A 24834-nucleotide genomic window follows, 5' to 3' on the forward strand; every position below is an offset into this window, starting at 1 on the left:
CTAGCCCGCCCAGCTAGCCTGGCAGGCCCTGCTCAAGGCGCCTGAGCCTCCTACCTCCCACTGATTCGCCTACCCCCCCGCTCACATACCTCCATAACACAAACAACAATGAAACAAGAAAAATGGTGCACTCACCCTCGACACTCCCCAAGCATCCCGCCAGCAAACCCAACAAAACATCTCAAAGGAGAAAAATTCTCCAACAGCCAACAAACAAAAAAGACAGAAAAAGCAAAACATCTCCTCACACCTCCACCATAGCTCAATGTCCTCCTTCTCCTGCCAGTCCATTGTCTCAAAACCTCCATCGCCACCACTTGTGCCCCAAAGTAACGTTCTCAGATGTTAAAAGTCACCCAGTGGTGGGCCAGCTACAACATCCTGAACGTCACCCCCTTTTTAAAGAGGGCTGCGTTCACCCAATTAAACCCGGACCTCCTCTTGGCCAGGTACGCCCCTAGGTCCTGATACACTCGCAGCTCACTCCCCTCCCAGGTGCACCTCCTCGTCTGCCTTGCCCATCTCAATAACTTCTCCTTATCCAGGGATCAGTGGAGACGCACCACCATCGTCCTCGGCGGCTCGTTCGCCTGCGACTTCCTCATCAGCGCCATGTGCCCAGTCGACCTCCAGGGGCTGGTCAAAGGCCCCCTCCCCATCAGCTTCTCCAACACCTTGGCTACATACGAGCCAGCGTCCGCTCCATTGATGCCTTCAGGCATCCCCACGATTCTTAGATTTTGTCTCCGCGAGTGATTCGCCAGGTCCTCCACCTTCTCCTTTAACCGCTTCTGGGTCTCCTGAATCATTCGGCCGCCAGTGAGGCAAGCTGTTCCTTGTGCTCCGCAAACTTCTGAATAGCCTGGCCCTGGGACTCCAGCTTCTGTTCCACACGGTCAATTCCCGCTTTTAATGGGCCCACCGCCTTGGCTAGATCTTTCTGGGCTTCCCTCTTCTGCCGGCTGAACTTCTTGTTTAAGAAGTCCATCAGCTGCCCCATTGCCCACTGGCAGACAGGGCTGGCCCTTTACAGTCTGCTATTGCCTTGCTCCAACTGCTCCCTTCTTCTTAATCCACTTCTGGTCTGTCGATCCATCCACCAGCTACAGCAGTGGTGTTTAACTTTCTTGAGTCACCCCTACCTTTTTTCACCTAAACATCTCCCAACAAGGGGGAATTGGTCCGAAAAAGCTGCCTCGAATGGGAGCTACCAAATGTGCGACCACTCACTCCATGGCCGCAACCGGAAGTCCCTCCTCAAAGAATTCTAACGCAGTTGTCAGGCATGACCTCTGCTTGATGAAGCCGTGCTGACTCAGCACTATTTTACCATGCACTTCCAAGTACTCTGCAATCTCACCCATAATACTGGACTCTAAAATCTTACTAAGGTCTAAAGGCAGGTTAACCAGCCTATAATTTCCTGTTTTCTGCCTTCTTTAAACAGGGGTGTTACATTAGCTATTTTCTAATCCTCTGGGATCCTCCCTGCCGCCAGTGATTCCTGAAAGGTCACCACCAATGCCTCCACAATCTCCTCAGCTATCTTCTTCAGAACCCTGGGGTGCAGTCCATCCAGTCTGGGTGATTTATCCACCTTCAGACATTTCAGCTTCACCAGAACCTTCTCAGTGATGGCCACTACACTCACCTCTGCACCCCTAGTTCTCCTGGAGTTCTGGTATTCCACTGGTGCCTCCCAGCGTGAAGACTGATGCAAAGTACTAAAGTTCCTCTGTCATTTCTTTGTTCTTCATTATTACTTCTCCAGCCTCATTTTCCAGGGGCCAATGTCCATTTTTTTGCCTCTCTCTCACCTTTTCAACATTGAAAAAACTCTTGCAATCCTCTTTTATATTACTAGTTAGCTTACACTTATATTTAATCTTCTTCCCCCTTATTGCTTTCTTAGATGTCCTCTGCTTACTTTTAAAGGCTTCCTACTAATTCTCACCACATTGTATGCTTTTTCTTTTGCTTGTATGCTATCCTTGACTTCCCTGGTCAGCCATGACTGCCTCATCCTCCCCTTAGCATGTTTATGTCCTCCTTTGGATGAATTTCTGTTGTGCCTCCCGAATAACCCCTAAACCCCTGCCATTGCTGTTCCACCATCTTCCCCGCTAGGTTCCTCTTTCAATCAATGCTGGCCAGCTCCTCTCTCATGTCTTTATAGTAACCTTTACTCAATTATAAAACTGTTGCATCTGATTCCAGCTTCTCTCTCTCAAATGCAGGGTAATTTCTATCATATTGTGGTCACCGTTCCTCAAGGGTTCCTTCACCTTAAGTTCTCTCATCAAGACTGGAGTGAAGAGTGTCACGTCAACTCCAATTCAGTAAGGTGGCAATTTATTTGCCATTACTATGACTCCGAACTAAAGTTCACTGAATCAAGGCCTCCCTGGTCTCCCATAAGCATCCTCACATCGGGATTTTGTTGCTCATCATGGGGCTCTTCAAGCTCCTCCCCTGACTCAGTACTGTAACGCAACCTCTGGAATAGCATTGCTGTCTTCTTCCTCCAATGGGTCCCCCCTTGAGAGAGCAAGATTGCACAGTGCACAGTAGACAACAAAAGGGAAATTCGTTCAGGAGGATATTGAGCAGTCCAGGCAGCGAAATCTCACCTTGAGTAGGCCTATGATCCCCTCAATTATTTCGCTTGTGCAGATATGACTGTGCTTGTAGCTCTCCTCGGCTGTAGTCCTTGGGTGTCACAGCCACATTTTCGACAGACAGCATTTGTTCCCCAGTAGCCAGCCATCCAAGTATGCTGGATAGCCTTAGCACCTGGGAATGATGCAGGATTAGGCATTATGGCAGCTTCCTGGATGCTTGGCACAAACCAAAGTCTCCAACTCTTGTGGTCACACACAACCTGCATGTTAAAGGGAGTGGAAGTTCTTTCTATTGATAAAGGCACACAACTCCCCCAATGGGGTCTTTATGGGTATGTGTGCGCAGACAATGCTTCCCTGAATTCGGGGAAATCCTGCAATTAGGGTGAAGCCCGAGACTCGTGCTGCCTGGTTGCTTCATTGGTACTGAAGTAATGAAGGGCTGACCCTTCAGAACAGTGCGTCTGTGACCAACTTGATGCAGCTATGGGCAGCGATATGCGAGACTACGCATAGATGTCTGGAAAGGACCTGAGGCATAAAACATCAGGGCCACTGTCACCTTCAGAGCCACCGGCATATGGTGGCCACCTGCACAGTTGCCGATAATTTTGGGGCTAATCATTTCACAGATAGAGGTGACAGTTCCTCTGGAGAGGAGCCTTCTTCAGCACTGAATCTCTGACATGTCCAGGTAGCATGATTGCTCTGGACCTTCTGCTTTGTAAATCCTTCTGGCCCTCCACCCCTTCTGGCTGTGCCTTGGGCTAACTATGAGGTGGTACCTGTGAGCAACCTGCCTCCTCTCCCTTTTGGCTCTCTCCTCCTCTTCTGAAGACATCCCTCCAGCAGAGTGTGCAATCCCCATATTTGTCCTGATGATTACATAGGTTTCTGCACTGAAGGGACCTTTCTGCCGATAGCCTCTACAAATGTTTAACAACAATAATAATAATAATCTTTATTGTCACAAGTAGGCTTGCAGTAACACTGTAATGAAGTTACTGTGAAAATCCCCTAGTCGCCACACTCCAGCGCCTGTTCGGGTACATGGAGGGAGAATTCAGAATGTCCTATTCACCTAACAAGGACGTCTTTCGGGACTTCTGGGAGGAAACCGGAGTACCTGGAGGAAACCAACGTAGACACGGAGAGAACGTGCAGACTCTGCACAGTGACCCAAGCTGGGAATCGAACTTGGGAGCCTGGCGCTGTGAAGCAACAGTGCTAACCACTGTGCAGCCCTAAAACTATGTTTGCATTGGCCAGGAATCGAACCCGGGCCTCCCTCGTGGCAGGCGCGAATTCTACCACTGAACCGTTATTCGAAAGAACTCACAGCAAAACTCTAACTCCTCACCTTACCAACATCTTGTGAGCCTTGTATCCCGCCCTGGATGTAAAATGAATGAAAAAGTGAAGGCCGCCTAGCCGATTGTCCCATGCGTTGAGCGTAAAAGTGCACATGTTACTCAAAACCGCTGTCAACTGGTCTTCAAATGGGTTAATTTGGCCCTTTAGCTGTCAGTGGGTGTGGTTCCAACTTCCGAGCATGCTGGCCAGCCAAATATCGCGAGGCAGTGCAATGATGTCGGAATGCCCTCCCAGCATCATCGCGTTTCACCCCATTCATGACCATTAGTGTCTAGCACGTGCTGACACGGCAAGTGGGAAATTCTGGCCTCACTCACTCCCACAGTCCCTCACACACTCGCTCCCACAATCTCAATCTCTGGCACAGGCCAGCCAGCCTCTTCCCCAACCTCTCTCGCTCAGCCTCTCCGTTCTGAACAGCAAACACGGGAGAGGAGTGGCCTGTTATTGGGCAGACAGCTTCTTGCAGAATCTTTCACTACAACTTACTTGTTTGATTGGCATTTTTTAAATTGTGTCCGGGGACCACTGACAGGAACTTCAGGGGCCAGATGCAGCCTGCGGGCAGCAATTGGATAAACCTGATAGAGTATATCTAAACGATCCGTCCTTGCAATTTTACTTTATAACCAATGACACAGCTTATAATGGTTTCCTTTTGAATATGGTACTTTAATAGATGAAGTTCAAGCATTAAAAAATATAAAAATACCAAGCAAATGCCACAAACATAATTCTGTCATAGTAGAGACAAGAAATACCACAGACTGCAAGCACACAGGATCTACCTCAAAATATGAGATGATAGAGTAGAAACATTTTGACAAAGTAAACTGTATGCACAGTGTAACATGATCAGCAGATAAAAGAAACTCCATTCTAATAATGGGAATATTAAACTCTGGGTTATTCTTGCTCTCTCCCCGGTAGTGCTAATCATACATTTAAAGCACTAAAAGAACACCACGTGCCTCACTGATAGGTTTTGTGTCTCCATAATTCCCCAAACCAGCCTGTCAAGTAGCTTTAGATGAAACAGACAAGAAAGCCAATTCAGCATTCAACCAACAAAACAAACAAATAAAAAAAACAAATGTTTTAATCCAAAAAGACACAGGGTGTCCATTGGTTTGAAGGATAATCTTTCAAAGATTGAACATATTGTGTGGGATCAGGAGGGTTGGGAACAGGAGCTGATGAGTGAGCGAATGTATCAGGTGGAAGGTGATTGGGAAGAGGGGCTGGTGTACATATGTTGGGGGTGGGGGGTGGAGGAGAATATATTTACATGCGTGTGTGTGTGGTGGGGAGAGAGGGTTGATTACATTGCGTGTTTGGGGGTGATGGGGAGAGGGGCTTCATTGAGTTTTCTGTCACCAGCCTGACTGAAACCTACATCAGTGCATAAAATAACATTTTTACAAGTACTTTAAAAAAACTGATTTTTACATGCATATGATGTACATGTTGATCTATAATACACAAATACTAAAAATCATATTCTGAAAGTTACAATGCTGCCTTATTGCTGGTTTGTTTTTGCTGACATTTGGATATCATTAATTTTTAAACATAAAATAGGTCAATAGTTTGGGAAGCAGAGTTCTAGGCTACTTTACCTGCTGTTTCAATCTTTCTTTTTCAAGGGCCGCTTTTTCATCAGCTTCTTTCATCTGAAGAAACAGTTGAAACAATAACAATTGTCCAGAGACAAATTAAAATTTGACATTTATGTAACTACCGCATTATTAAAAGGATATTTAAGGGAAGGCAGTGGCTAAGTGGCAGTGCCATTGGATTAACAATCCGGAGGTCCAGGCTATCGCTCTGGGGCCATGGGTTCTATCCCACCACAGCAGCTGGTGGCATTTAAATTCAACTAATAAATCTGGAATTAAAAGCTAGTCTTGGTAATAGTGACCATGAAACCATTGTTGATGGTCATAGGAACTCTTTTAGAGAATACAATCTGCTGTCCTTAGCTGGTGTGGCCTAAATGTGACTCCACAGCAATGTGGTTGACTCATAACTGCCCTCTGAAGTGGCTGAGCAAGCCACTCAGTTGTACCAAACTTCTATGAAGTCCAAAAGAAATGAAACTGGAATAACCACTCAGCACCGACCTAGGTACCGGAAATGACAACTGCACATCAAGCTCTTGTCAGCCCTGCAAAGTCCTCCTTACTAACATTTGTGCCAAATTTGGGAGTGCTGTCCAACAGACTAGTCCAAACAACAGTCTAACAAAGGCATAATCACCAAATCAAAACTTAGACAATTTAATCATACATTTCGTCACCTTCACAATCCCTGGGTATATCCAGTCTCACCGACAGGGCAAGCCCACCAGAGGCGGTGGCAGTCTGGAGGGAGTTGCCCTAGGAGTTCCCAACATCGACTCTGCTTTTCGTGGATAGGGCAAACTTGGGCAATTTTCCACATTGCTGGGGAGGTACCAGTGTTGTAGCTATACTGAAACAGCTTGAATAGTGGTGTGACTAGCCCTGGTGCATAAGTCTTCAGTACTATGACAGGAATGTTGCCAGCACCCATAGCCTTTGCAATTCAGCTCTTATTTGATATCATGTGGGTGAATTGAATTGGCTGAAGACTGGCATGTGAAGCAGGGGACCTCCAAAGAAGGCGGAGATTGGGCAATCATCTGCCGTAATAGATGTCGTGTAGCTGCAATCAGATCTTCATCTTTATCATCAATTACTGCGGATGCTAGAATCTGAAACCGAAGAGAAAATGCTGGAAAATCTCTTTGAAGGGTCATCTAGATTCGAAAAGTTAGCTCTTTTCTCTCCCTACAGATGCTGCCAGACCTGAGATTTTGCAGCATTTTCTCTTTGGTTTCAGATCTTCATCTGAGCTTGGACAGTGATATTTTTTTTTGCTGCTGGGAACCTCAAGAGGAAGTTAAGATGGATAATCCACTCTTCACTTCTTGCTGAAGATCATTGTCCTTTGCACATCATTGGATGGGAATATTTGTGGAACCTCTCTGGTTGGTTGTTTAATTTATGGCTGGGTATGGCAAGACTGCAGAGCTTAGTACTGCTCAGTTGGTTGTGAGATCGCTTAGATCGGTCTATTGAATCATAGAATCCTTACAGTGCACAAGGAGTCCATTCGGCCCATTGAGTCTGCACCGACCCTCCGAAAGAACACACCACCCAGGCCCACTCCCCCACCCTATCCCCATAACCCCACCTAACCTTTGGACACTAAGGGACAATTTAGCATGGCCACCTAACCTGCACATCTTTGGACTGTGCGAGGAAATCGAGCACCTGGAGGAAACTCATGCAGATACTGGGAGAACGACAAACTGCACACCGTCACCCCCAAGATCGGAATCGAATCCGGGTCCCAGGCGTTGTGAGGCAGCAGTGCTAACCACTGTGCAAGCCTACTGCATGTTGCTTCTGTTGTTTGGCACACAGTATCCTGTATTGTAGCTCCACCAGGTTAGTATCTAATTTTTAGGTATGGCTGGTGCTGCTCCTGGCGCACCCTCCTGAAATTTAAATTCAATAGAAATATGGAATTAAAAAAAAATATAATGATGGCCATGAAATCATTGTCGATTGTCGGAAAAACCCACCTGGTTCCCTAATGTCCTTCAGGGAAGGAAACCTGCCATCCTTACCTGGTCTGGCCTACATGTGACTCCAAACCAACAGCAATGTGGTTGACTCATAACTATTCCCTCAAGGGCAATTAGGGATGGGCAATAAATGCCGGCACAGCCTGCAACGCCCCATGAACGAATTTTTAAAAAAATCACTGCCCCATCAACCTACTCTTGATCATCAGCAAGGTGCTGAATGGTGCCATTGGCAGAGCTATCAAAAGGAACTTACTCAGCAATTTCCTGCTCACTGATGTTCTGTTTGGGTTTAGCAAAGGCCACTCAGCTCCTGACCTCATTATAGCCTTGTTCTAAACATGGACAAAAGAGCTGAACTGCAGAAATGAGGTGAAAATGACTGCGTTTGACATCAAGGCAGCATTTGACTGAGTATGGTATCTAGCAGCCAGTGCAAAACTGGAGTCAATGAGAATAAAGGAGTCCGGGTTGTGGGGGGGGGGGCACTCTCCACTGTTAGAGTTGTGCCTAGCACAAAGGAAGATTGTTGCATTTGTTGAAGGTCAATTATCTCAGTCCCAGACATGGCTGCAGGAGTTCCTCAGGGTTGTGTCCTAGACTCAATCATCTTCAGTTGCTTCATTGATGACCTTCCCTCCATCGTAAGGGTTGAAGTATGGATGTCCACTGATGGCTGTTGAGCACCATTCACGTCTCCTCATTTATGAGGCAGCTGTGCAACATTCAGGCTAGAGCTGATAAGTGAGAAATTACCTTTGTGCCACACAAGTTGCCAGACAATGCCCATGCCAACGAGAGAATCCAATCATCCAATCCAAAGCCTGTCCACCATCTACAATGCACAAGTCAGAAGTGTGATAGAATATTTTCCACTTGCCTACAGGAGTGCAGCTCTGACAATATCAAGAAGCTTGACACTAACCAGGACAAAGCAGCCTGCTTGATAGGCACACCATCACCTTCAACATTCACTCTCTCCACCACAAGCACACAATGGCAGCAGCCTATACCATCTGCAAGATGTATTATAGCAACCCACCGAGACTCAAACAGTACCTTCCAAACCTGAGATCTCTACCACCTCGAAGAGCAATGGCAACAGATGCACAGAACACCACTACTTGTAAGTTATCTTCCAAGCCACACACAATCCTGACTTGGAACTATATGACATTCCTTCATTGCCCCTTGGTCAAAATCCTGGAAGTCGCTCCCTCACAGCACTGTAGATGTATCAATACCACATGGACTACAGCAGTCCAAGAAGGCTGCTCACCACTGTTTTCTCTAGGGCAATTATAGATGGGCATCAAATACTGGCCTGTCCAGCAACACCCACATTCTGTTGAGTAATTTTTTAAAATGTAGGATTTTTAGGAAGATCTAAATGCAGCTAAATGTGATTTTGAAACCATTGAGTACATTTTTGCTTAAATTAGTTTCAACGTTATTATTACATTAACGGAATATATTTTCCAAAAAACAAAATGAGTAACTTATCTATTATTTAACTACTGCTTGTAATTTTACCCTTGAAAGTTGCAATAGTAAAATGTAACCGCTGGCTCATTTATATTCTAGCTCATCAGTGACCCTATTTATTGGAGGTTTTTTTGTGGAACTTGTTGCAGTCAATAGTAGTTCAAAACTACTATCTGCAAAATTACATTGTTTTTCTGAACCACTATTTAATAACAAAATGTACACGATTTTCTTTTACATTTTATTGCCAAACCCCGCCCCCCCCCCCCCGCCCCGTGCAGCATTCTTTAGACATCTTGTTTGTAGAAATTCATAAAAGGAAATCCAAGTTATTGCTACTACTCATAATATGTTGATTTGCAAGCCCTTTAAAAGGAGCAAAATAAAACTGGAGGAGATCCATGAAAAATCCAAGCCACCTGGTCAACTTTAATGAGCATATGCTTTACATCTGAAGCTGACTGTTCTGCAAGGTTCCACATGTAATCCAATACAGTTCTTTGGCCTCACCAATTTAAAATGCTGTCTTCATTCTGAAACAGTAGCTATAAAATGCCAAAAAGATTACAAATTACACATGCAGCTTTCGACTAATCTTACTGTTGTTTAATTTTGAGAGCAATGAGCTTACAATTTTCCATTTCCTATGAAAAGCCATCTCCTTACTGTTTTTGCAATCACCATTTCAGGCAAGTTTTAAATCAGGAACCAACTAATGTTCCTATGTACTGCTGGCAATTCACTATCATTAGAAAATTAGATTTCTGCAACTAAGTTTAAAACACAAAAATGGAATTTATTACTATAACAAATTTAATGAATTTGGATTGCTAACAATTTATAGGTACTTTGCTTACAGCATTTAGGTTTTTCCTAGAATACGAAAGTTAATTTAAAAAAATCAAATGTAATGATTGGGCTAATGGATGTACTTTACCTTCTGAATGGTAGCAGTTCCATCACTTTTTTTGCATTCTTTCATGCGATGTGGGTGTCACTGGAATGGCTCAGCATTTGTTGCTCATCCCCAATTGCCCTTGCAAGGCCATTTCAGTGGGCAGCTAAGAGTCTGGAGCCTGGAGTCACATGTAGGCCAGGCCAGTTAAGAATTGCAGATTTTCTCCCCTAATGGCTATTAGTGAACCAGATAGTTTTTTATGACAATCAATAATAGCTTCATGGTCACCATGACTGAGACTAGCTTTCAATTTCAGAGTTATTAATTGAATTTGGGATTTGAACACATGTCCCCAGAGATTGAGCCTTGGGTCTCTGGATTACTAGTAAAGTGAAATTACCGCTACACCATCGATATCATTCCAGAAAGTCACAAATTGAGGTAGTGCAAGTATGACAAACCATTTCTTTAAAAAAGTATGACTTAAAATATTCAGAGTTAAGAAAGACATACAAAACAGGATCAAGCCAACATTGTAAATGTAGATCCAGAAGATATAACTTTTACAATGCACCATTACTTACTGCTATTTTAAGGTAAATTCAAACTATAACATTTCCCCAAATTAACAAAAAATTTGATGGCCTGAATTGTTGGTTAAGTTTCTAAACAGCTAATAAAAAAATATTTCATCAACTTGAGCCTGGACAGATTACAAGTACTTTAAACTATAGAATTTTAAAAGACACAAGATGATCACTGGGCCATTGCCAGCTTTTTGAAATGATTCTAAATACTTGACTTTGTCCCTATTATCTGTTCTTTTCACATAGCCTTTTGTTTTCCCTTCTAAATGGTTCAAAACATTATTTTAAAAGCCACGTGGATTCTGCCACTATCATTTCTGGTACAGCAGTGTATAAAATGCAAGCAGTCTGATAAGTCTAATAATGTAGACAAACAAAATTGAAGCTTAACATATGAAATGCAATGTACTCATTGCAACAATTGTATATGGGTTTCATTGTATGCAAAGTCTATTTTAGAATATGTTCTTTGAATCTACTCTTAAGCAAAGTTGGGAGTATAATGTAACAAGGCAAGAGACGTTACCTCAGATGCTTTTTGCTTCATTTCCTGACAGACTTCATCACATTCCACCAGGACCTGCTCCTCAGCCACCACTGAACACAGTATTTCCTTCACACAACACATAAACGTCTTTGGTATTAATTCTTCAAAAAAATGTTGTATAAATTTAAAACCATACATTTTCTAGGTGCAGAAAGGATATAGTTGATCGTTTGATATTAGATAAACTTTTGATTAAAATAACACCCATTTAATGGGCATACTTAATAACATTGATCACACCAGTTCTCGTGTTTCAATTCAATATAGAGACTTTCCATACCCCAATGAGGTCCCATTGGAAATAAGGGATCATCAGTCTGGACTTTCAAATAATAGAAAACAGCTGATCCTAGTTGAACCCAAAGTAAAACATTTTCCTCTACCTTCTTTCAGTGGTGGTTTTTGTGTAACACTCTGCAATGCATCGTCTTGACAGAAGAATTAGTTAATATTCCATCTGTTGCTTTACATTCCACCATTTCTCCAAACTACCTGCCTATACCACCCTCTTAGACTTTAGAATAAAAATCTAGTTCTCTGGAGTACATGGTGATTTTTGAAATGTACACACACAGACTGATGTATGCAGCCACATCTCCTTTAGTTGAATTTGAAATAGTTCTCTGCACATTTGGTACCCAGATAAGCAATCATTTGAAGATAAAACAACATGGCTTGTTTTTCTATTCGTTTGCCAAGGGAAGCCTGAATATAATTATGTTTATTTTAAATTGTATTTAAAAAGGATTAGCTTTAAAGTTCACTGGATTCTATGGCTTTGAAGAGCCGCTTGAAATTATTAACTTTGGAATGTTCTTAATTATATTATATTCTGCACTTTAAATTCCTGAAATTAAACTTGTATTTTTCTGTTAGGGATTTAGAGTTATTTTGGGAGTCCATCTTTCTTTGTATCAAATGCATATCTGAATTAAGATGTTTCAGCTTTCAAACCGCTCTTGCTGAATTAACTCTAATCTTTGATGTACAATGCCAAACTCTAAATAGATACTGGGGTCTTTCTGACCTTTCTTGTCCAAGGTTTTTCTCTACATTTGAGAACTGCATGGCTTTACAAAATTCCTTTGGTCCAAAGTACTGACAGAAAAAACTCCAAAATGAAAGTAACTTGTCCCAATTACACGATCACCACCAACACTGGGAACTTGTGCCAAAATTGAGAGAGCCATTACATTGACTAGTCAAAGAACAGACTAATGCAGTCATACTCAGAATCATATCTTTCAACCAATTTCCAGACTCCTCCACCAGCATTTGTGAGAGTTTCCTGCCCCAAATGTAGGATAGACCCACCAGAGGTGGCAGTACAGTGGTCTAGTTAGGAGGAATAGTATTCAACATTAAATCTAAAAGCATCTATGATACATGGGAAAGAAAGTCCCCTGCTGATAGTCATCTCCAACCTCCCTCAGATAATAAAACTATGTTGAACATCACTTGGAACAAACATTGATGGTAGCAATGGCACATGTACTCTGAGTGGGGATTTCAACGTCCATCGGCAAGTGTGGCTTGGTAACACCACAGTTAATCAAGATGGCAGGGCCCTCGAGGAAATACTGCCAGGTTACAGGCTTCTCTAAAAATCAATGAATAATACAAACAGTAGTTCTGTGTGGTGAGCAGAGAGAACAGGCTGCTTGGCTTTGCGAGCTACCATGTCAGATGCGGGAGGAAAACAGTTTCTAGTTGAAAAGACGCATCCTGCAGCCATCTCAGGATTCCGGGAAATTTGTCGAGGCATAGCCAGGGGGAAGAATAATCATTGGTACAGACTTTACTGCTGGTACTGGATTGAGGGAACTCTTTGAAAACTGAGGAAAGTATGTAGGGCACAATATAAATCAAGAAATGGAGGTGTATATAACAAGGTTAATATAGTGATCATGGAGGATTTCAATCTATATATACTTATTACAGAATGGACTATTTTAGATCGAATATTGTGCAATGAGAAAGGGATCATTAATAATCTAGTTGTCAGGGAGCCTTTAGGGAAGAGTGACCACAATATGGTAGAACTTTACATTTGAAAATTATGTAGTTCAATCCAAAACTTGGATCTTAAATCTAAACAAAGGAAACTGCAAAGGTTTGAGGGGTAACTTGGTGTAGTAGATTGGGAAGCTACTTTGAAGATATGACAGTAGACAGGCAATGGCTAGTATTTAAAGGATTAATGCATGGTTTACAACAAATATACATTCCTTTAAGGCACAAAACCTCAGCAGGAAAAGTGATCTAACCATGGCAAACAAGACAAGTTAAGGTGTGTATTAGATCAAAGGAAAAGGCCAATAAAGTTACCAAAAAAAAAGTAGTAAGCCTGAGGATTGGGAGCATTGTAGAATTCAGCAAAGGAGAACCAAGAAACTGATGAAGGAGAAAATAGAATATGAAAGTAAACTAGTGAGGAGCATAAAAACAGACTGTAAAATATTCTACAGGCATGTAAAAAAAAGAGATGAGCAAATTCAAATATGGGCCCATTGCAGGCAGAGATAGGACAATATTTAATTGGGAATAAGCAAATGGCAGGGAAACTGTTTTAAACAGACACTTGTCTATCTTCACAGAGGAAGACCAAAAACATCCTTGAAATACTGGATTGAGGATTGGTTTACAGGCGGAAGACAGGAGCAATAAACAAGTCATTCTCAAGTTGGCAGCTGCGACCATTGGGGTATCACAAATTTCAGGGCTTGGTGCCTTGCCATTTGCAATCTATATTAATGATTTGGATGCGAGGGGGCCAAATGTAACAGTTCCCATGTTTGCCGATGGGACAAACTTGTTGGGAGTGTGAGTTGTAAGGAGAATGCAACGAGTTGGAAGGACTTAGACAGGTTTAGTAACTGGAAGGCGTTAGATTTGCAATCACTCATTTTTGCAATTTTACATTTTATTTCAGCTTTGCTCTTGATGGAACATGTATTAAGCCTGTATTGAATTTTTAGAAGTTACTTTGTAGATCTTGATTTTAAACTAGGCATGATTGCGCTTTGATTAAGTCATGTAATTAAGCAATTATGTAATCAGTGGAGATAGTATTAACTGTGGACTTGTTCTTTTCCCATCCAAGGACGCCTTTGGTGCTTTTCATGCTGATCAAAGTAGGCCAGTTCGCAGCTGTTGCTTTGTCTAAACCACTATTTTTTCTTGTCTTGCTTAATTTGTTGAAATGAAAGTGTCCTATTATTTAACAGGAGCCAGTTCTTACTGCATTTGATGACCCATGAACTACAAGGACAATGGATAAACTTGCACATGGAGTGGTCAACTATGATGTAGACTGAGAAGATGGAGTTTATTTGTTGGAAAGTATTACCTAATTGACGGCAGGTGAGAGAAACCATCAAGGAGATGTGTAAACAGCCCGAGTCCTGCAAGCCTCGCAGTGCCGTGTGAAAACTTTGAAAAGGACTCGTGATTTTAGGATTCAAGTTTTGAGAAAGTTATGAAGACTGGAATGCAGTCAGAAATTATATTTAAAAGGGCACAGCATCCAGCATTGGAGGTTTCAGCCAGAGTGGATTAGTCAATCACTGAAGACTGCGGAGTCGGCAAAATGACTGACCTCAGAGTCCACCCCCATGCAAGATTATTCAGAGAATTAGCGATGTATGCACTAAGCAAAACTGTACTGTTCTGGGGAACACTCGTCTTAAACAGACTAATTTGGGGTTGTTCTACCATTTGGGGGAAACACTCTTGAACAGGTTTGGTGTAGGATGGCTGTTTCCCCTGGCTTTGGGAGTCTAAAACCATGAGACAGTCTCAGAATGAAAGGTATGCCATTTAGAGATGAGGTGAAGAGGAACTTGTTTTCTCAAAGGGGAATGAATCTTTGGAATTCTCTATTCCAATAGGGTGTGGAGTCATTGAGTATGTCCAGGACGGAGATGGACAGATTTCTAGTTATTTTTTAAAAAAATATATATTTTATTCAAAATTTTTGGCCAACCATGACAGTACATTGTGTATCCTTTACACAGTAATATAACAATATAAATAACAATGGCCAGTTTTAAGCAAGAAATAAATAATATATATAAACAACATCAAAATTAAAAAACAAAACAAAACTAAATGGCAACTGCCTTGTCCCAAATAAATACTCTCCAAAAATACAATTCAGCAGTCCAATATACAATTACCTATAACAACAACCTATACATATTATACATATACACTAACATCCCTGAGAGTCCTTCTGGTTCCCCCCCCCCCCCTCCTCCTCCCCCCCCCCCTCTCCCCCCTCTCTCCCCCCCGCCCCCCCGGGGCTGCTGCTGCTGTCTTCTTCTTTGCCATTCCCTCTATCTTTCTGTGAGGTATTCGACGAACGGTTGCCACCGCCTGGTGAACCCTTGAGCCGATCCCCTTAGGACGAACATAATCCGTTCCAACTTTATAAACCCTGCCATGTCATTTATCCAGGTCTCCACACCCGGGGGCCTGGCTTCCTTCCACATCAACAGTATCCTGCGCCGGGCTACTAGGGATGCAAAGGCCAAAACATCAGCCTCTTTCGCCTCCTGCACTCCCGGCTCCTCGGCAACCCCGAATATAGCCAACCCCCAGCTTGGTTCGACCTGGACCCCCACCACCTTCGAAAGCACCTTTGTCACCCCCACCCAAAACCCCTGTAGTGCCGGACATGACCAGAACATGTGGGTGTGATTCGCTGGGCTTCTCGAGCATCTCGCACACCTATCCTCTACTCCAAAAAATTTACTGAGCCGTGCTCCAGTCATATGCGCCCTGTGTAACACCTTAAATTGTATCAGGCTTAGCCTGGCACACGAGGACGATGAGTTTACCCTACTTAGGGCATCAGCCCACAGCCCCTCCTCAATCTCCTCCCCCAGCTCCTCTTCCCATTTCCCTTTCAGCTCATCTACCATAATCTCCCCCTCGTCCCTCATTTCCCTATATATGTCTGATACCTTACCGTCCCCCACCCATGTCTTTGAGGTCACTCTGTCCTGCACCTCCTGCATCGGGGGCTGCGGGAATTCCCTCACCTGTTGCCTCGCAAAAGCCCTCAGTTGCATATACCGGAATGCATTCCCTTGGGGCAACCCGTATTTTTCGGTCAGCACTCCCAGACTTGCAAACGTCCCATCTACAAACAGATCTCTCAATTGTGTTACTCCTGCTCTTTGCCATGTTCCAAATCCCCCATCCATTCTCCCCGGAGCAAACCTATGGTTATTTCTTATCGGGGACCACACCGAGGCTCCCGTCTTACCCCTATGCCGTCTCCACTGCCCCCAGATTTTCAGAGTAGCCACCACCACCGGGCTTGTGGTGTATTTCTTCGGTGAGAACGGCAACGGCGCCGTCACCATAGCTTGTAGGCTAGTCCCCCTACAGGACGCCCTCTCCAATCTCTTCCACGCCGCTCCCTCCTCTTCTCCCATCCACTTACATACCATTGGGATATTGGCGGCCCAGTAGTACTCACTTAGGCTCGGTAGTGCCAGCCCCCCCCTATCCCTACTACGCTGCAAAAATCCCCTCCTCACTCTCGGGGTCTTCCCGGCCCACACAAAACTCATGATATTCTTCTCAATCCTTTTGAAAAAAGCCTTCGTGATCACCACCGGGAGGCACTGAAACACAAAGAGGAATCTCGGGAGGACCACCATTTTAACCGCCTGCACCCTCCCTGCCAGTGACAGGGATACCATGTCCCATCTCTTGAAGTCCTCCTCCATCTGTTCCACCAACCGCGTTAAATTTAACCTATGCAATGTACCCCAATTCTTGGCTATCTGGATCCCCAAGTAGCGAAAGTCCCTTGTTACCTTCCTCAGCGGTAAGTCCTCTATTTCTCTGCCCTGCCCCCCTGGATGCACCACAAACAACTCACTTTTCCCCATGTTCAGTTTATATCCTGAAAATTCTCCAAACTCCCCAAGTATCCGCATTATCTCTGGCATCCCCTCCGCCGGGTCCGCCACATACAACAACAAATCGTCCGCATACAGAGATACCCGGTGTTCTCCTCCCCTGAGTACTCCCCTCCACTTCCTGGAACCCCTCAATGCTATTGCCAGGGGCTCAATCGCCAGTGCAAACAATAATGGGGACAGAGGACATCCCTGCCTCGTCCCGCTATGGAGCCGAAAATATGCATACCCCCGTCCATTCGCGACCACGCTCGCCATCGGGGCCCTATACAGCAGCTGTACCCATCTAATATACTCATCTCCAAAGCCAAATCTCCTCAACACCTCCCACAAATAATCCCACTCCACTCTATCAAATGCTTTCTCGGCATCCATCGCCACCACTATCTCCGCTTCCCCCTCTGGTGGGGGCATCATCATTACCCCTAGCAGCCTCCGTATATTCGTATTCAGCTGTCTCCCCTTCACAAACCCAGTTTGGTCCTCATGGACCACCCCCGGGACACAATCCTCTATCCTCATTGCCATTACCTTGGCCAGAATCTTAGCATCTACATTCAGGAGGGAAATAGACCTATAGGACCCGCATTGCAGCGGGTCTTTTTCTTTCTTTAGGAGAAGCGATATCGTTGCCTCTGACATAGTCGGGGGCAGCTGTCCCCTTTCCCTCGCCTCATTAAAGGTTCTCATCAGTAACGGGGCGAGCAAGTCCACATATTTCCTGTAAAATTCAACTGGGAATCCATCCGGTCCCGGAGCCTTCCCCGCCTGCATGCTCCTAATTCCTTTCACTACTTCCTCCATTTCGATCTGTGCTCCCAGTCCCACCCTCTCCTGCTCCTCCACCTTAGGAAATTCCAGCTGTTCCAGAAAACACATCATTCTCTCCTTCCCATCCGGGGGCTGAGCCTCATATAATCTTTCATAGAATGCCTTGAACACTCCATTCACTCTCTCCGCTCCCCGCTCCATCTCTCCCTCCTCATCTCTCACTCCCCCTATTTCCCTCGCTGCTCCCCTTTTCCTCAATTGGTGGGCCAGCAACCTGCTCGCCTTCTCCCCATATTCGTACTGTACATCCTGTGCCTTCCTCCACTGTGCCTCTGCAGTACCCGTAGTCAGCAAATCAAATTCTACGTGTAGCCTTTGCCTTTCCCTGTACAGTCCCTCCTCCGGTGCCTCCGCATATTGCCTGTCCACCATCCTCAGAAGTTCTTGCAGCAACCGCTCCCGTTCCCTACTCTCCTGCTTTCCTTTATGTGCCCTGATTGATATCAGCTCCCCTCTAACCACTGCCTTCAGCGCCTCCCAGACCACTCCCACCTGGACCTCCCCATTATCATTGAGTTCCAAGTACTTTTCAATACACCCCCTCACCCTTAGACACACCCCCTCATCCGACATTAGTCCCATGTCCATTCTCCAGGGTGGACGCCGTTCTTTTTCCTCCCCTATCTCCAAGTCCACCCAATGTGGAGCGTGATCCGAAATGGCTATAGCCATATACTCCATCCCCCTCACCTTCGGGATCAACGCCTTTCCCAAAACAAAAAAGTCTAGTCGCGAATAAACTTTGTGGACATAGGAGAAAAACGAAAACTCCTTACTCCTAGGTCTACTAAATCTCCATGGGTCTACTCCTCCCATCTGCTCCATAAAGTCTTTAAGCACCTTGGCTGCTGCCGGCCTCCTTCCAGTCCTGGACCTCGATCTGTCCAGCCCTGGTTCCAGCACCATGTTAAAATCTCCACCCATTACCAACTTCCGCACCTCTAGGTCCGGGATACGTCCTAACATGCGCCTCATAAAGTTGGCATCATCGCAGTTCGGGGCATATACGTTCACTAAGACCACCGCCTCCCCCTGTAATTTGCCACTCACCATCACGTATCTGCCCCCACTATCCGCCACTATGGTCTTTGCCTCAAACATTACCCGCTTCCCCGCTAATATAGCCACCCCACTGTTTTTCGCATCGAGCCCCGAATGAAACACCTGCCCTACCCATTCTTTGCGTAGTCTAACCTGGTCTACCAGTTTCAAATGCGTCTCCTGTAACATAACCACATCTGCCTTAAGTTTCTTTAGGTGTGCGAGTACCCGTGCCCTCTTTATCGGCCCATTCAGCCCTCTCACATTCCACGTGATCAGCCGGGTTGGGGGGCTCTTTAATCCCCCCCCTTGTCGATTAGCCATCCCCTTTTACCCAGCTCCTCACCCGGTTCCCACGCAGCTGTGTCCCCCCAGACGGTGCCCCCCCGCCCACCCCACCCCATACCAGCTCCCCCTTCTCCCCAGCAGCAGCGACCCAGTAAATCCCCCCCCCCCCCTAGATCCCCCACTAGCGTAGTTACACCCCCCATGTTGCTCCCAGACGTCAGCAAACTCTGGCCGACCTCGGCTTCCCCCCGTGACCTCGGCTCGCACTGTGCGACGCCCCCTCCTTCCTGCTTCCCTATTCCCGCCATAATTATCATAGCGCGGGAACAAAGCCCGCGCTTCCCTTTTGGCCCCGCCCCCAATGGCCAACGCCCCCAACTCCTCCACCTCCCTTCCTCCCTCCCCCACAACCTGTGGAAGAGAGAAAAGTTACCGGGTCGCAGGATTAACAACATAAAAATCATCTCTCCCCCCTTTTTCCCCCCCCATATTCGCCCCACCACTTTGTCTCAAACGTTCTTTTTTAATAACCCACTCATTCCAATTTCTCTTCAACAATAAATGTCCACGCCTCATCCGCCGTTTCAAAGTAGTGGTGCTTCCCTTGATATGTGACCCACAGTCTTGCCGGCTGCAGCATTCCAAATTTGATCTTCTTTTTATGAAGCACCGCATTGGCCCGATTAAAGCTCGCCCTCCTTCTCGCCACCTCCGGACTCTAGTCTTGATATACGCGGATCACCGCGTTCTCCCATCTACTGCTCCGAGTTTTCTTTGCCCATCTTAGGACCATCTCTCTGTCCTTAAAACAGAGGAATCTCACCATTATGGCTCGAGGAATTTCTCCAGCCCTCGGTCTTCGCGCCATAACTCAATAGGCTCCCTCCACCTCCAGCGGACCCGTCGGGGCCTCCGATCCCATCAACGAGTGCAGCATCGTGCTCACATATGCCCCGACGTCCGCCCCTTCTGCACCTTCAGGAAGACCAAGAATCCTTAAATTCTTCCTCCTCGCATTATTCTCCAGCACCTCCAGCCTTTCCACACATCGTTTATGGTGTGCCTCTTACAACACCAGGTTAAAGTCCAACAGGTTTGTTTCGATGTCACTAGCTTTCGGAGCGCTGCTCCTTCCTCAGGTGAATGATGAGGTATGTTCCAGAAACATACATATAGACAGATTCAAAGATGTGAGACAATGCTTGAAATACGAGCATTAGCAGGTGATTAAATCTTTACAGATCCAGAGATGGGGTAACCCCAGGTTAAAGAGGTGTGAATTTTGTCAAGCCAGGACAGTTGGGAGGATTTCGCAGGCCAGATGGTGGGGGATGAATGTAATGCGACATGAATCCCAGGTCCCGGTTGAGGCCGCACTCATGTGTGCGGAACTTGGCTATAGGTTTCTGCTCGGCGATTCTGCGTTGTCGCGCGTCCTGAAGGCCGCCTTGGAGAACGCTTACCCAGAGATCAGAAGCTGAATGCCCTTGACTGCTGAAGTGTTCCCCGACTGGAAGGGAACATTCCTGCCTGGTGATTGTCACGCAATGTCCGTTCATTCGTTGTCGCAGCGTCTGCATGGTCTCGCCAATGTACCACGCTTCGGGACATCCTTTCTTGCAGCGTATGAGGTAGATAACGTTGGCCGAGTCGCACGAGTATGTACCGCGTACCTGGTGGGTGGTGTTCTCACGTGTAATGGTGGTATCCATGTCGATGATCTGGCACGTCTTGCAGAGATTGCCATGGCAGGGTTGTGTGGTGTCGTGGTCACTGTTCTGAAGGCTGGGTAGTTTGCTGCAAACAATGGTTTGTTTGAGGTTGCGCGGTTGTTTGAAGGCAAGTAGTGGGGGTGTGGGGATGACCTTGGCAAGATGTTCATCTTCATCGATGACGTGTTGAAGGCTGTGAAGAAGATGTCGTAGTTTCTCCGCTCCGGGAAAGAGGATCCGCTCAGAGGAGGAGGAGCGCAAGACATCTACAGACGTTGAAAGATGTCCTCGTACAAACGGGATATGGCGCTCGACTCATCGATCGACAGTTCCAACGCGCCACAGCAAAAAACCGCACCGACCTCCTCAGAAGACAAACATGGGACACAACCGACAGAATACCCTTCATCGTCCAATACTTTTCCAACAAGAAGGCTAATAACCAGGATTTAAAGTTTAACATAAATTTTATTGTAAATTCTCCACATGGTTTCAATAAATGATTCCTTTTTGCAAATCATCTTTCCTCATGTGCTATGAAGCCCAGTGATGTTTACCATAGTATGGCTGAATTCATAGTCATGGGCGGCACGGTGGTACAGTGGTTAGCAGTGCTGCCTCACAGCGCTGAAGACTCGGGTTCGTACCTGGCCCCTGTCACTGTCCGTGTGGAGTTTGCACATTCTCCCAGCATTTGCAGGGGTCTCACCCCCACAATCCATAGATATGCAAGGAAGGTGAATTTGCCACGCTAATTTGCCCCTTAATTTGGGAAAATAAAAAATTGGGTCCTCTAAATTTTTTTTAAAAATGATGCTTTCAAAACTGGTATAGACTGAGGAAATCTATTCGCAGAGAGGGGAAGAGGTGGGGGGAAAGAGGTGGACAACTTGGGTAGAAGTCTAAACATGCGTTTTGGTGGTACAAAATCAGACCCATTTGCCACCCATCCCTTTGCTTCAAAGAAACCTGCAAAAGTGACATGAAGTCCTGTGACATGGACCACAAGTTTTGAGAGGAAGTAGACAGCGATTGCCAGAGCTGGTGGACAGCTGTGATGGATGGAGTGAAAAGAGGTGAAGAGAAGAGGCGCAGCAGCTAGCAAAACACAAGGCGACACCACAAAGCGAGAGCCAGACGCCGCTGCACCAATCAGTGACCCATTAACATGCCCCGATTGTCTTTCGAGATAGGAAGGCCAAGAAGATTTTTATTGGAACATAAGTTAACGATATAAATGATATATGATTCTATCCACAAAGGTGACGGACGGTTCTAAAGTACAACACCGTTGGACAAATATTACTGTATCTCACTAATTCAGGTGATAGTCAAATTTTAAGATTATATTGTGAAGTAATGAAAATGATTGGGTTGTTATTTAAAATCCTTATGTCTAAACAAAGTACACAAGAAAGAAATGCTAATGTTAAAAATAATTCAATTTGTGTTATACTTAAGAGATACCTTTTTAATCCGCTTGCAGGGGCACTTCATCTTTACTTTCTGGCTGCAGCTTTGTGGACAGTCACCAGGGTGGCAGGTTGTTTTGCATCGATGCCCACATGGCAACTGGTTAAAATGATGCAGATGAAAAGAAACATTAAATTCTATTCAATAAAGATTGTATAAAACCAAAACTTTTAAAATGAAATATCACCCTGCTTAAAATTGTTCAGTTATAAGTTAATCAGCAAATAATTTGTCTGGTTCTCAACTGAGATCAGACTTGTTTAAGAAATAGATAACTTTTCATATCCTTGCTAGCCATATGGATGCTCTCATTTTTGCAGGTGTATTTCTTTTAGCACTTATTTTGAAATACAAATTGTGCTCTCCCAATAATTCAAAGAATTCATTCAATAAGTAGCTGAACCATATTAACCAGTAAGTTCCTAAATTTAATCTCCAGTCTGTGTTGAATTAAAAGATTTCAGCAGGCATTGTTATGAAGTGTTAAGATAGACCTCAACATCTCTGGCAGCTAACAGTCTGGCTCATAACTGCTCCCATTACTCCTTGCTGGAAATGGACTATGTGAATGCTGTGAGGGGTATTAAATAGCTGTAGTGCCTCTCAAGATTTAAAAGTCTGTTCAACACAGTTCGAGGCTTTACTTGAGCAAAAGACATTTCAGGGAGGCACTACAGGGCCACCAGCATGTATGGAACCTTGCAAACTTTCAATGGATTCAAGGGGATAGAGAACGGAAATAGCGGATTGGGGGTAAGGAAGCAAAATTGGCAAGAAAACAAAATCACTGGCAACTTATATGAACTCCCTCTCTCCACCGAGTGCCGACTTACTGCAATACAGTTTCACAGGCACTCAGGCACCAAGCATCTGCCAGTACGTTATTCAAATAGTCCTTTTCTCTGTGTGAACTGAAACTGCAAGTGTTGGCAAAGTAATCATAGAATCCCTACAGTGCAGGAGGCCATTCGGGCCATCGAGCCTGCACCGATCCTTCAAATGAGCCATCTACCCATATCCACTTCCCCCCTATTCCCGTAACCCCATAACCCAAGCTGAACATCCCTGGACACTAAGAGACAATTTATCATGGCCAATCCACATAACCTGCACATCTTTGGACTGAGGGAGGTATCAGGAGCACCCGGAGGAAACCCACGCAGACACGGGGAGGACATACAAACTCCACACTGACAATGACCCAAGCCGGAATTGAATCCGGGTTCCAGGTGCTGCGAAACAGGAGTGCTAACCACTCTGCCACCGTATTGCCCTTTCACTGAAGGTAAAGAGGCTAAGCAAGATGCTGCCCCACTCGAGGATAACACTTTTAGTCCAGTGGCAACCTCACAATACCAGGAACCCGGGTTTGATTCCAACCTCGGGTGACTGTCTGGGCGGAGTTTGCACATTCTCACAGTGTCGGCATGGGTTTCTTCCGGGTGATCCCACAGCCTGAAACTATGCAGGTTAGGTGGATTGGCTGTGCTAAAATAGCTCCTAAGTGTCCAAAGGTTAGGTGGGGTTAGGCTCTTTCGGAAGGTCGATGCAGACTAGATAGGCTGAATGGTCTCTTTCTGCACTGTAGGGATTCTATGGCAATCACCAGGTTTCAATCAGGATCAAGGGACGCGATTCTCCGACACCCCCACCGGGTCGGAGAATCGCTGGGGGCCGGCGTGAATCCCGCCCCCGCCGTGTCCCGAATTCTCCGCCACCGGAGATTCGGCAGGGGCGGGAATCGCGCCACGCCGATCGGCGGAAATCCCCCGCCCATTCTCCGGTCCGCGATGGGCCGAAGTTCTGCCGCTGTCAACCCACGCCAGCCGGCGTGGATTGAACCACCTTTCGAACGGCGGGACAAGGCGGCGCGGGCGGGCTCCTGGGCGGGGCGATCTGGCCCCGGGGGGTGCCCCCACGGTGGCCTGGCCTGCGATCGGGGTCCACCGATCCGCGGGTGGGCCTGTGCCGCGGGGCACTCTTTTCCTTCCGCCTTCGCCATGGTCTCCACTAGGGCGGAGGCGGAAGAGACCCCCTCCACTGCTCCACTGCGCAGGGATGCCGTGAGCGGCCGTTGCCGCTCCCGCGCATACGCCGCACGGCAAAGTCATTTCCGCGCCAGCTGGCGGGGCACCAAAGGCCTTTCCCGCCAGCTGGCGGGGTGGAAATCAGTCCAGCGCGGGCCTAGCCCCTCAAGGTGAGGGCTCGGTCCCCCAAGTTGCGGAGAATTCCGCACCTTTGGGGCGGCGCGATGCCGGACTGATTTGCGCCGTTTTTGGTGCCGGTTGGCGGACATCGCGCCGATTGCGGAGAATCCCACCCATGAAACCTGGATGATACTCACCAGGTCAATCAAAGCTCTCTAATAACTATGCTAGGGCAGCAAAGGTTTGAATACTCTGGTTTATATGGCACTAACACCATTCCA

General features: G+C 45.8%; 1 protein-coding gene across 1 annotated transcript in view; it reads right to left on the minus strand.

The window, feature by feature from the left end:
- The window catches only part of nfxl1 (nuclear transcription factor, X-box binding-like 1), a 235755-nt gene that overhangs the window by 19214 nt on the left and 191707 nt on the right, over nt 1–24834 (minus strand). Inside the window, 3 exon segments of the mRNA XM_072496719.1 lie at nt 5615–5668; nt 11105–11191; nt 22401–22505. Coding sequence (XP_072352820.1) covers nt 5615–5668; nt 11105–11191; nt 22401–22505 — 246 coding nt within the window.

The sequence above is a fragment of the Scyliorhinus torazame genome, chromosome 3, assembly GCF_047496885.1.
Source record: "Scyliorhinus torazame isolate Kashiwa2021f chromosome 3, sScyTor2.1, whole genome shotgun sequence".
In the NCBI taxonomy this organism is placed as follows: Eukaryota; Metazoa; Chordata; class Chondrichthyes; order Carcharhiniformes; family Scyliorhinidae; genus Scyliorhinus; species Scyliorhinus torazame.